Here is a 13,477-nt window from a genome sequence, read left to right as displayed (position 1 = left end):
CTTCTCCTTACCCATTTTGATGTAGACCGTTTACTGGAGGAGGGGAGGGGTGGAAGCCAAAAAATGATCGTAAAAAATTAATTGAAAATGGCTTCAATATATACGAAGAACATGCTCCACCCAATCGCGGAAAATTTGCAACTACATGTTCGTAAGGAGAGGGACGTTGCGAATTAAGATGAGATAATTTCTTGTGGTGTGCGTGTGTGTGTGTGTACGTGCATTAGTGTGCAATTCGCTTTCCAGTTTTATCGAACATACACGTATGCACACGTTTCTCCATTCGCATACAGACTCCACGCATACACATTCACTTTTCCATAAGCAAGAATGTGTGTGTATATGCGAGTGTGTGTGTGTGCGCATGCGAGTGTGTATGTGTGCGTGTACCACACACACATCGCCTACTGCTTTGCGCTCGGCACATCAGCAGCAGACGGCAACGGTTAACACGCATACACATACATATGAACGGCCAACAAATCGGCTAAATTCATGCGGTCATTTTTCCATCGCAAGTGACTCACGCGTGCTGCAAATAAGCCGGAAGTACAAAATGATAATTCGTACTATTTCACCACTGAAGGTGTAGTTAAATTCGAGTCAGCGCTGGAGAAAGGCTGCAGCAGTTTGCTAGTCTTCTCCAGCGAACTTCTCCGAACACCAGAATCGCAGCAGGCCTATCCAAAATGGCTGCCCGGCTTCTAGTTCTTTCTCTCATCCCATCGTGCCCGCGAGTCTTTTCCAGACAGTGTACCCGGCGCCATGTTTGAAATGGTTCTACCTTCCCACTTTAATTGAAGAAGGGTAGAATTTCAAAACGTTGTACCTAAAACTAAGGGATCAAGTTCGACCTTTCAATCCCGGAAAGTTGCAACGTGAGAAGCACAAACAGCTTCCCCATCAAATGGTTACCCGTAGCTCCACGTGTAGAATTTACACTCTCACCAGAAGTCGGTACACCCTGATGAAATTCCTTCCATCAGGAATGTAGCATTCCCGAAAAAAACATCTAATTAGGCACAACTAATTTCATACTTCACCCCCATCAAATGCACATGCACCAAAATTAGAATTGAATTCCAAAAATTGAAAGCGATTCTATTCACAGTTTGTCGCCACGTGTCCAACTATTTCACCGACGCTGGAAAAATGCCACCGTTTCAGGTGAGCCTTCACAGCCAAAAATGTCCCACAATTTCAACACAAACTTAATCAGCATCACCACAGTTGCCACAACAGATTATATCGTCCGACATAATTCACTTTTCCTTACGAAGTCAGTTGCACCCACCGTACACCACACTGATTTTACTTGCCACACCAGCTTCACACTTACAATTCGAATTCAAACAAAGGGCTAGCGAATGACTTGTTCTGGCGAGAGACACGAACAAAAGAAGGAAGAAAATGGACGGCGCCAACGCTTTTATACTGGAATGTACTTCCACGGGCTGGGCCATTGGGAACGGTTTCGTGAAGCACTTGTAATCCGGGAGTGACAGTTGTGGCTCATGACAATTTCATTTATTGGTGCTAATCGCGTAGCCACACAGGAGTGTAAGGATATTATTCTATGTTTAAATATTTATTTTTAAATTACAAAGTACCAATTACTGTGCAAAATCAAATAATTTGTAACTAAAGTATCCGTTCTGTCAACGGGGAAAAGAAGAAGGAGCGTTCCAGAAACGGTGTCCACCACTAGCCAGCAAGCTGGATAGAGAAAAAACGCACTTTCGGAAAACGCATACTTGACCGGAAGTTCTCCAGCAAGCAATTATTGCTTCTCTGCCCATGCTAGATTTCATTTCATTTTTCTTTTTGAATGCATGAATTGGGATTGAAACAAAAATTCAGCGCGTTAAGTACGATTTTATTAGCCAGAACTGCATGTCTTTAGATAAATAAATCAAACTGCAACACTAACGCAAGCGAGTATTTCACCGCAACAAAATATCAAGCAAGCGCAACACGGCGTTCAAAGTATGCGGATGAAGCTTTTCTAGCTGTCATCAGCTGAATCGTTTGTTTACGTTCCGAGAGGCGTTTAAAATTAGTTTGTAAACATACCACTCTTCTGCGCAACCGGCTTGCAGCACCGAGGCAGTATCCTTTGCGATTTGGCGTCCTTTTTAATTTTAGCAACAAGTGGATTTTTTTGCATCAGTGCTATTAATATCGTGACGCTGCAAGATGAATATGCTCGAGACAGACATGTGTGCGACCAGCGACAGCCTGTACAACATTGTCCGGTTAGCGGCAGTGTTCGGTGGTGATTGTAAGTACACCGGGTGACGATCGATATGTCGTCAAGTATAAGATCGTTATCACAAAACCATTTTTTTCTTCCTTTTCTTCTAAAGCAACGAAAGATTTAAACCAGTATACCGAAATGGTGGAAAAATTGTGTGTAATCGACAGTCAAATGAACAACCATCGGAAAGCAATGGAAGATTCGTCCAGGGAAACAACCATTGAAGGCTTTGATCATGTAAATATACGATAGTTCCACTCAAAATGTGTTCACAAGCTAATGAATATACCTTTTCTTATAATTGTTCTAGTCGTACAAAACTAAGTTGGAGAAAAAGAAACCCAACTTGCGGTCGCACAAACGGTACAAGGAATTTGTACAATATGCCAAACCACTTCTTAATCCATCTCTGGACGGACAAACCACTGATCAGAATCAGAACGATGGCGATGAATTGATGATCGAGGATGATATTCCTAATATGATCGATCCAATAACAAAGCGCCCGTTAGAAGTTCCGGTGCGCAATAAGCAGTGTAATCATGTGTACGAAAAGACCACCATGGAGCAGCTGCTAAAGCGAAACCCACGAACCCGCTGCCCCATTATGGGATGTGCTGCGCAAGGATATGTTCAGCTTAAGTTGCTTGAGGTGGATGTTAAACTGCAGAGGCAACTGATGCGAGCCCGTTCAGCTCTCTTGTAATCAGAGGAATGGATTATTATTAATAAATCTCATTGTTGTCTTTGAACTATTAATGGAATTTTTAATGAATGTAGCATTTAATTTCATAAGCATAGATAGCTAGAGCAGCTTGGTGGTGAGGCGGCAACGGAGCTGTAGTTAGAGGACCGACTCTCCATAATATTACGTGGTATCAGCAAGTCTAGTAAGCCTTTAGATGGCCCTAGTTGAGTCCGAAGAAGAACGATACTGCTTATCTAAATGCAGTGTTTGTATTGGATAGGATGAGAATGACAAATTCATCCGGATCTGGACCAATACAGAAGCAATCGAGCACCATACACCAACTCATTCGCGGAGAACAATCGACAGAATAATCCTTGGTACCGAACGTGTTAAGGAGGTGTCAGATACTACAAACTCATTAAGCGTTGACTAAAATGGATAGGTCAATCTTAGTAGGCCTTTGAAAAATATGTGTAAAAGCTGAGATTGATCGGATTGATGGGAGAAGCTTCGATAATTAACAGTTAACCTGATGTAGTGATTCTTTTGCGTGATATCTAACAGGAGGAGTGTTGCGAATGCTTATAGTAAGACGTGATTTTGTTGAGAATTTTGTTTCATCGAAGTGCACTTTTCTACTTGTCAACAAAGCATAACTTGTCCTGTTCTCAATTCTTTAAGATAGGATGTAATGTGCATTGCATCCATTGCGTACTTTTGAAATTCAGCGCCAAGTTTTTTTCGTCTTTTTTGCATCATTGATATCGCGACCCTACAAGATAAATATACTTTTTCTAACAATTGTTTTAGTCGTACAAAACTAAGTTGGAGAAAACAGGGAAGAAAAAGAAAACCCCAGCGAGAGAAAAACCCAATGTGAGGTCCCACAAACGGTACAAGGAATTTGTACAATGTGCCAAACCACTTCTAAATCCATCTCTGGACGGACAAACCACCGATCAGAATCAGAACAATGAAGATGAATTGATGATCGAGGATGATATTCCTAATATGATCGATCCAATAACAAAGTGTAACCATGTGTACGAAAAGACTGCCATCGAACAGCTGCTAGAGCGAAACCCATGAACCCGCTGCCCCATGATGGGTTGTGCTGCGCAAGGATATGTTCAGCTTAAGTTGCTTGAGGTGGATGTTAAACTGCAGAGGCAACCCGTTGCGAGCCCGTTTTGGTCTCCTGTGATCAGACGAATAGATACGTATAAATAAATCTCTCGGACTATTAATCTTTTTAATTTATATGTATGGACCGATAGTGAAGCGACAGCGGTGTCGGTCTTCAAACGGCAGGACCGGGGTTCAAATCCCATCCGGACCATCCAACTACGTGTTATCGGCAAGTCTAGTAAGCATTCAATTTTCAGCGCGACCTAGCAGATCGTTAAGCCAAGAAGAAGAGTTTATGTAGAGCGAAATAGCCTAATCTAAATGTGACACTTGAAAAAATCATGTAAATATTTTGTGGACAATTAAGATGCGCTTCCCCAGTGTTCGATTAGCACTTGCCAATTACCCCAACCGAACCGCAACAAAAGTGAGCAGCGTCACGAAAACTACGTGTACGCTTTCGGTTTGCTTAGCTGCTGCTGACCTTAGAGCTAATAAAGTGCATAGAACCTTCACAGAGGTAATCCGGCCCCACATACAAACTCATTCGAGTTGCGCGTAGCTAACTATTGCGGCGTGCATACAGCAGTAGTTAGATTAGTATTATTTGGCCGTCCTATTGTATAGTGATTAGATCAATCATCATCCCGAAGGTGACATCAGTGAAGACTGCTTGAATGTGGTCCTCATCGTGACGATCTTCATCAGAATCGGTTTGATGAAACTACACCGAGAACTCGCGATGCTTTCGCGTATAGTGCGCCCGCGCGCGTGCTGTAACAAGTGCGGCTCAACCACGGGCTTTTTGATTTAGGAGTTTCTACGTTTCTACACAAGATTGCAAGCCTAGATAAACCTTCCGCCCGATAACGCCATTACATTCCACTGAGAGCGCTCGGATGATAAGAACTCACAGACAGGGGAAGTAACTTGGCACATGGAAGACAGGTTTCACGGTTGAACGCATTTACGAGTGAAACATTGAACGTGGCAGAACGGTGAGACCAGTGTCGAAAGCCGTATGTAGTGGCAGTGTTAATTTTACCAGGAAAGGAAATCGGTGTACAGAACGGATTAATACCGCCAAATCGCATCCACCAATCGTGATCGGTGATAATTGTGAGCCGCGAAATATATATTTTCTAATTCAAAGTTCCGGACACTCGCCGTACACCACTCAAAACCTTTCCAATGTGTTATGGAGCCATCCCAACCCTAGACCAGGAGGCATACCTTCGTGGAGAAGGAACTGGTAACTTTCGAATAAACAGGTGAGCCAAAGCTCTCTACAGGCGGTGGCGGTGCTATTGGAAGGATGTTTTTTTTTTTTCGTTGCAAATTTTATCTCTGTTTCCTATCCCGCTTTGAAGGTTTATGATGTGAGGCTTTATATCATGTGAGCTAATGGTACGGTTGTGTGTATGGGTTTAGGGCTAAGAAAATATAATTATGATAAACAACGTGAAAAGAAACAATTTAACGTCAATTAATCCTCATTACATGGATTACAAGAAAGAGGAATATTATATGGTGAATCAAATTTGGCTTATTTTTATGTTTGAATGTATACTATTTAAATATCAACACGACAATTTCCATACAAACGATTGTAAGAAGCTATGACTAATAGATGTATCTTTTAACGATCGTCAGAGAGTCAAGAACACCTGTACGTACCTGCTAAACAGCACTTAAACAGCGTACACGCTCTAGCTTCTCGCTTTGTGCCTAGTGTAATGGAATAAGAAATGTTTTTTATTTTATCATTTTTCACAGCTTTAAAGACCCTACTGGGTCGTCTTACTTGTGATGATTTACAAGACTTCTTCACACTAGATAGCCAGACAGGATTGAAACCAGGGTTTCACTTAACGTACATCACGTCCATCACGTGAATTATGTATCACTTTCACCTTATCGTACATGGTACCCTTTACCATACTTTATTCCAAAACTCCAAAACTGGTTCTGGTTTAGGCTTGATGTAACCAAACATAGAATATTTTTACATCGTATCTTTTTTTTTTTTTTATTCAACAAAAGCGAGCACAAAAGAGACTCGCTTACTTTCGACAGTGCCTTCGACGGTTGTTTCGATGCACTGAATTAATTCGGTACGGGAAGAAGGATGCCCAGCATAACCCCCCCCCCCCAGGAATTTTTGCGCCGTGACAAGAGGATGGATGACTTATTTTAAAACAACGCATCCCGTTGTCGCACACTTCTCCAATCGGTTTGGTAACGTTGGCTAAAAGTTAATTTTACAGCACTTTTTGTGCTATTATTTTGGAATAATTTAATGTGTAGTTGAACATTTCGACAACGGCATGGGCTAGGTGCCCATTCTGAGGCAGAAACGAATGTAGTAGAAGCCTTAAGAACATTAAGATGATACGATGGAGTGCGTATGTACGCGATCGTACGTTCGTCAGTGTAACAACGTGGCACAGCGATTCGTTCGTCAAACAATTGCAATGATATGGATCGGGTAATTATGCGTACGTACGAAAGGTATAGTGCGAAACGGTTAGCTGCAGTCGGACAGCCCTAGCCCAGCATTCGTTGTCTCTGCTATTGGGATAGACAACATACACACATCTCGGTAACGCGCTCGCGACCGATGAAATGATTTATTTTCAGTCCAAATTTCACATCAGCCAGGATCGTACGTCGCGTGAGGACGGTGAATCCATTGGCAGTTCGACCCAGTGGTAGAGTGCGAGTTTAACGGCAAGTGCGTGCGACCAAAAAGGTACCATCTAAGTGATAAAGTTGGCTTAAAATTGTGCCAGTAGGCCCAGCAGCCACCAACTAACCAAAGTTCTGCCTTCTGTATTGACTTTAGCAAATGTTGATCGATAACTGAAACCTACATTATACTAGCCACGCTTCCCTTCAACCTATTTCTCTTGACTTAAGTGTTTTTCCGTTCCGGGAAAGCGAAAAAAAATTACCCCTCGCTGCTAAAATAAGCGGGGTAAGAAGACAGCTATTTGCTTGTTCTGTGAGGATTTTTTTTGTCTTCTTCGACACACGCATTAGAATTTATCGCACAGAAAGACGTGTCGAAGTCGATGCCGTGTTGTAGTTCTCAAAGAGTTTAAAATGGATGATTGTTGTGTCTGAAAACACAAAGCAAAAGCAAAGCAAAAAAAAAAAAACAAGAAGCTTCGCTTAATTGATTACACGCCACATGTTAGGAACGATGATTTTAGCGTTGAGGAGGTTATCAAGCTAAAAGCTCCCGTAATTCTATAAGCCTGAAGGGTCAAATAATTACAAAGATTAAGAGCCAGAGAGAGGTTTCAGGTTTTCGGAAGCCATTTCGTCACAGAATAACACACGAGATGAGATGAATTTTTAAGCCCAAAGTGAATTAAGTAATAAAACGGAAATTCGAAGCCTGACACGTGCTGCAATTTTTATAGTTGACAATTCAGTGCACGATTTATAAAACTATTGTCTTCCATTTTGTGGCACAGGTTATCACAACGCAGGCCATCTGTGTGGGAAGCAATATAAGTAGGGCAAAGTTGTCTTTCATTATTTACTCACGATCATGATCATGATCAAGTTCAAGGTTATCAGGCGGCAGTAATGCCGGTGGTGGTGGTGGTTCGATGACCACCGTCTCAACTGTGGCTTCCAATTTTCAGCTTCATAAATCCTTTTGCGAAATTTACACATCTTCGATATTACGTCTTTTCGTTTTAGGCCACCGTCCCGTACGCTGTCCGCCGTCACACGGTCCGTACTGCCTCAGGTGCGTCTATTTCGCATACAGGTACCGGACAACACACCGTCCACAACAGCGTCCACAACGAACGTTACCGTTTCCCGGCCAGAACCCGAACGTACGAACCAAACCACAAACTAACCTGATACCCCGGATGGTGCCCACCACACACCAGAAAGCCCCAAGTCCCTGAGTTTCACTTATCACCGGTGACCATCATCAGCCAGCCGGGACAAACCGGTATCTCCCACTCTCTTAGAACCAAGTAAAAAAAAAACACACACACACACACACATCATGACACAGCGGACCAGACAACCCCTACGAAAACATTACTAACTGGTTCGGGCATCCTACCCAAAAGCAGCGCCCCAAAACTTCCATCTTACCGTTTGTGTCTTGTGTTTCTTGTCTTGATTTGGCTATAAACAAATTAACAAACAGCTATAGCCTACCGTCCCGGACAAACACACAGCATAATCATCTGCGCACCATCCCACCCCATCCTCAAAGCTTTACTGCGGTGCGGTGCGTCCTCTAAGCAGCGAACGGCAGCCTATATAAGAAGGGGCTCCGATCCAGCTGCGCCATGTATTATTTGAGTCGCCGTGTGCTTATCATGTTGACGTGCAGCGTGCTGATCACGACGATTGTCTTCTTTACCGCGTACGGAGTGTACGGTGCACCCTCGTCCGCGGAGGACCTTTCTGATGAGAGTGGCGAATTTCTACACGTGCTGGGTCGACGGCCCGGCCTCGAGCTGAAGCAGGTGCACGTGGTAAGTGTTCGAAATGTTTGGGGTGTGTGTGTGTGTACGTGACCTAGTTATGCAAAATCTGTGTATTGCTTGGCTTAGTAACAGCCACGAAAGCTGCGCCGGCAACTGCAAACATTATATTCTTAGAATGCCTGTCGATAGCTGATATGTTTTCCATGCACTCAGCTTAACGGAATCTTAACAGAATCCGATTAGGGAGATGCATTAAAATAAGAAAAAAACTTATCACTGGACTAGTGAATAACAACTCTGTCCAAGCAATTAATTCACTCTTACTCAATCCCTACTAGTATCCCAAAACAGTTTTCAAAATTCATTATAAAGATTTAAATCACTCACTTACTCTCTTACTCAGTACGCACAACACTACACTACACTGGACCACTTTCTTCTAACACTTATTATCAAAAGCGGGCTGTTAACTATGTGTGAATCGTCCTATCGCTCCACAGTTTTTCCGCCACGGACAGCGTACACCGGCCGATACGTATCCGAACGATCCGTACGTGAACTACACCTTCGAACCGTACGACTGGGGACAGCTGACGAATGTGAGAGGATTCAACCCACAATCCGTTAGTTCAATTGTAATAAACGTAATATTTTTAAATCTTTACAGAAAGGCAAATACTCAGTGTATGAACAGATTGGCAATTGGTTGCGTGAACGCTATGGACGGTTTGTCGGTGCAACGTACCGTGCAAAAAATGTCCACGTACAGACGACTGGCGTTTCGCGAACACAGATGTCGATGCAGCTCGTGCTAGCTGGCCTGTTTCCACCCGCAGACACACCGCTCCAGTGGAACCGGCGTCTAAACTGGCAACCGATACCGTACTTCAGTGAACCGCTTAGCCAAGATACGGTTAGTTATTTAGTTAGTTTAGTTACTTGCTTGGGTCGAAGTGAAAAATCATACAAAATGAGGCCTTTCTCTATCTCTCCTTTTAATGACAGCTTTTACTGGTGCGTGTGTCCTGCCCACGATACACTGAAACGGTTCAGGAAACATTCAAGCTGCCCGAGGTGGTAACGCTTATGAACGAAAACAAGCAATTGTATGAGAATCTCACGCTCATCACTGGCCTGAAGATAGCGAATCCGGATGACATACAGTCACTGTTCAGTACGCTTAAAGCTGAGGTACATCTCGCTCAAAAACAAACTGTAATACTGCACGTGCTCCCTCTTTCGTTATTTTAAAATGTTTTGCCCCATTATTGTTTCTTCTTTACGCAGTCCGAGTATGGTCTTAAGCTGCCAGTCTGGACGAAAGCCTACTACCCGGACAAGCTGCTACCGCTAACGAAGAAAAGCTACGCCCTCAACGTCTACACTGACGAGATGAAGCGTCTCAAGGGTGGTCCCTTCCTGCGCAAAACGCTCAACGAATGGGAAGCGCTGATCGCAAATCCGACTGGCACGCACAAGAAAATCTTGCTCTACGCCGGGCACGATTCGACCGTCGTTAATATTCTGTCCGCGCTTAAAGTTTGGGACGACACCGTACTCCCGGACTATGGTGTGATGGGCGTGCTCGAACTGTATCGCGATTCTAACAATGGGCAGTACTTAGTAACCGTCGGCCAGAAACAGCTCGGACAGAAACTGCAGCGTCTAACGATACCCGGCTGTACGGAGCTGTGTCCGATAGAGAAGCTAAAAACGGTCCTACAAACCACTATACCGACCGACTGGAAGAAAGACTGTGTGGCGAAACATCCCGATACCGTTGAACCACCACCATCGGGACCTTAGACGTAAGGATTATTACTAGCTTGAGGGGGGAGGGTTAAACATAAGGTGTGATTAAATTAGTCGTCTCTAAACACACACACACACACGACCATGCTTAATTTCGTTCCGTTTTCGCACACATCCGGTGCAATGATAGATCACAATCGAGATTAGTAGGTTAATTTTATACATTTATCACGCTACATTTTTTTCCATCCAGCGCTCTGGTGACGCGAAAACAGAGCCTGTGTGCAGTCGCGCAGGTCCAGACACAAGTGACTTCCCTTTGGTTCATTTGTAGGGTTTTCCGAGGATACAATGAACAAACTCTCCCTAGATATTGACTTGTTCATATATATTATTGATTCAATCAGCGAGAAGTTGAATCGCTCTAATATCGCCGTTAGGTCAATACGTGAACAAGTCAATATATCGGCGAACTTGTTCGTTACATCCCCACAAAAACCCTGTATGTATTCTCTCTGTTGTCAGGGTAACATGTAGTAATTGTTTGTGCTTGTGGGTCACATGTAAGATCCACACGCACGCACGCAAACACCAATACCTCTCACCAATCGTTGTTGTCGGCGAAAGTTTTGCGTGCCTTTTTAACGGTCCTCCAGCTACCACCAACACCACCATCATCATCGTTACCGTTATCCCCGTTGTCCGTTTCGTTGACGACCAACGGTGGCGGTTCCTCATCCGTTGTTCCCTTCCGCTTGCCGGTCGTACCGGACGGGCTATCTATTTTATGGCCTTCTTTTTGTTCTTTTTCTTCTTGCCCGCCCGACTGATCGACTGGTTGTGTGTGTCGTACTCCTGCTGGAGCTCCTGCGACAGGACTACCCGAACCGATTCGTCCTCGTTTAATACCAGGGCGCTGAAAGGGTAAAAACAAAAATGCTCAGCAAATATGATGGAAACGAACAGCAGAAGCGAATTTGGTCAGGATGGATATAGAAGGTGCAGTGTATATACTTGCAGTTTCATTTGTGTAAACTGTGCAAAGCTGTACACTTTGAAGCCGACATGGTAGCCAATCGTTTTCAGCACCGAACTCGATGCAAGACGATTGTGCAGCGACACGAACGCAGACGTACTGTCCAGCCAGCTAACATGGTTCGCACCGAACGGTTTAAATTTGCTTTGGATGTCACTGGTGCGCCAGCTGTCCGGGAAGGTAACGTAGAAAATGTGTTCCCGTGTTTGTGCCGCTGTTTAAAAACGAAAAATTTGCCGTTACAATAAAAAACTCGGGTTTTTGGGTTTCCGTTTACAACTACTTACGCTCTTTTCCATTCAAATAGATGTAGTTGACATCGTTTAGCCGGGTAATGAATATTCTGTAATAATATAGCCGGGAAAGGTCCATTTTATTCCGAGCATGAGCAGAAGCAAGGCAAGAGAGCTGACTTACCTGTTCATGTAATGCCTCAACGTGGTGTCCTTGTGCAGTTGCAGCAGATTCACCTTGAACCGGCTGACAAGCCCGAGGAAGCACAGCCCGGTAAGGTACGCATCGTATCCGGCTTCGTGCTTCTTCTCATCATCGACACTGTACTGATGATCAGGCAGCTCGGGATGTACCGTTGGGATTGTGAAGGGTTCCTTGCTCACCGCATCGTACACGTGCGCTAGCACGGACGAGTTTACATTTACTTTAATCTCCGCGTTCGTACACAGATACTTCGTATCGAGAAGCCTGCAATGGTAAGGAAACCAAATATTAGACCACTTTGTTCCAATAACTGACAATTTGCACCGACCGTGTGTAACTTACAGTGGAAAGTATTCCTTCGTAAGCTTCTTAAACTCCTGATAATCCGTTGGTAAAGGCTTGAAGAATTGACGCAGCACGTAGAACAAATCTAGCAGCATATTATGGCCAATTATTAGCTTGCGTGCTTTCGAAAGCTCTTGTAGCACAAGTGACATTCCGACACTCGTTTCGAGATCCTCATTCTCCCGCACTCGGCGCTGATCGTCCAACGCCTGCTCCTCTTCGTACGTACGTTTTCGTTCCACCTTAATCGCCTTCTGATTGTTTTCCAACGACACAGTCGAGGTGGAAACTTTTCGCTGAAAGCGTTGTTCTATCAACTGATAGATGAGCTTCCGCTGGAACGCATTACAATTACCGACGATCAGTTCCGGACGGTCCGATTGCAGAAACTCTTCAATACTCGCTGCCGTATCGTCCACCTGTTGCTGGTGTTCGAAAGGCACCGGGATCGCATTAACATCCGCAGCCAGTTCACCTTTGGACTGTTCATCATTCGATTCATCTTCCGCTGCGGCTAGTATGGTGGCCGTACGCGATTGTTGCCGCTCCTTTAGGTCAGCCCTGTACCGCTGCTCATCGTTTTCGTTGGCGTACGAAAGTCCTTCCCGAAAGAGTCGATTAAAATCGAACCCATTGTCGGCGAGAAAGCGCATACTTTCACCCTGACAACTGAAAACGGCCGTGCGGCCTTTCGGGTAGCAGTAGAAGTTGTAACATTTGTACGATACGCGCGGTTCGGTGTCTTCCTTCTCCTCGTCCTTCTTCACTGCCTCTGGCGGTTCAACACGAAACGCACACAGCCCGAACTGAATGATGATGTACTGGGGGCTATTTTCGACCATCTTCAAATACACCTCCTCCGGTGTATCAAACGGAAAGATGGTACGATCCGAAGCCAGCCCAGTGAATTCACAATCGATCGCAAAAAACGTTGCATTCCGAATCGTTTCCCGAATCGATGGAAGCTGCTCGAGAAAGTCTACAAGCAAAACAAAGATGAGCATGAAATGGGAGTTAATATTAGCTCGGCGCTTCGATTGACACGGGATTCCCGGTGATAATAGAAACTGGATTGGATGAAATGATTACTTTTTTTGGTTATATCCATTGATAAACTTTAATAATTTCGATGAAGCTTGGAAAGGCGCGAGATTGATCCGAAAGAAAACTGCAATTGTTTATACACACTCCGCATTGATGTCAAATGGGGCAGCGTTGCCAGGTGAATGCTTCCCTTCTTCAATTGCGAAACGGAACGATCGTTATTTTGAGTTTTGTTTAATAATTTTGTTCACAGCCAGAATGCCAACGAGGCTGATTTTCATTTTAAAAAAATCCAGAAAGCCTTGAAATTGATATGAACA

The 13,477-nt window shown here is 44.1% G+C and overlaps 5 protein-coding genes across 5 annotated transcripts in view; 3 read left to right on the top strand and 2 right to left on the bottom strand.

The window, feature by feature from the left end:
- The window catches only part of LOC126562209 (elongation factor 1-alpha), a 2,968-nt gene extending 1,524 nt beyond the window's left edge, over positions 1–1,444 (bottom strand). Inside the window, exons 1-2 of the mRNA XM_050218653.1 lie at positions 1,340–1,444; positions 1–33 (exon numbers count right to left, since the gene is read on the bottom strand). The exon at positions 1–33 is cut by the window's left edge and continues 1,524 nt beyond it. Coding sequence (XP_050074610.1) covers positions 1–15 — 15 coding nt within the window. The 5' untranslated portion in view covers positions 16–33; positions 1,340–1,444. The remainder of the gene's footprint in view (positions 34–1,339) is intronic.
- The window catches only part of LOC126561167 (UDP-glycosyltransferase UGT5-like), a gene marked incomplete at its 5' end in the record, with an annotated part of 199,997 nt that overhangs the window by 24,149 nt on the left and 162,371 nt on the right, over positions 1–13,477 (top strand). The gene's annotated exons all lie outside the window — the stretch shown is intronic.
- On the top strand, positions 2,197–2,963 carry LOC126563081 (E3 SUMO-protein ligase NSE2-like). The gene is made up of 3 exons (XM_050219694.1): positions 2,197–2,281; positions 2,367–2,494; positions 2,568–2,963. Exons 1-3 carry the CDS (start codon positions 2,197–2,199, stop codon positions 2,961–2,963), a joined length of 609 nt encoding a protein of 202 aa, XP_050075651.1.
- Positions 8,373–10,348, top strand: LOC126562366 (prostatic acid phosphatase-like). Its single transcript, XM_050218843.1, has 5 exons — positions 8,373–8,590; positions 9,043–9,141; positions 9,210–9,455; positions 9,548–9,733; positions 9,830–10,348. The coding sequence occupies exons 1-5, from the start codon at positions 8,402–8,404 to the stop codon at positions 10,346–10,348; spliced, it is 1,239 nt and encodes a 412-aa protein (XP_050074800.1). The 5' UTR covers positions 8,373–8,401.
- Positions 10,890–13,237, bottom strand: LOC126561851 (poly(A)-specific ribonuclease PARN-like). Its single transcript, XM_050218188.1, has 6 exons — positions 13,203–13,237; positions 12,111–13,092; positions 11,748–12,032; positions 11,618–11,673; positions 11,309–11,544; positions 10,890–11,210 (listed from the first exon to the last, which is right to left on the bottom strand). The coding sequence occupies exons 1-6, from the start codon at positions 13,219–13,221 to the stop codon at positions 10,896–10,898; spliced, it is 1,893 nt and encodes a 630-aa protein (XP_050074145.1). The 5' UTR covers positions 13,222–13,237; the 3' UTR covers positions 10,890–10,895.

The sequence above is a fragment of the Anopheles maculipalpis genome, chromosome 3RL (assembly GCF_943734695.1).
Source record: "Anopheles maculipalpis chromosome 3RL, idAnoMacuDA_375_x, whole genome shotgun sequence".
NCBI lineage: Eukaryota > Metazoa > Arthropoda > Insecta > Diptera > Culicidae > Anopheles > Anopheles maculipalpis.
This window is presented reverse-complemented; position numbering and strand designations above follow the sequence as displayed.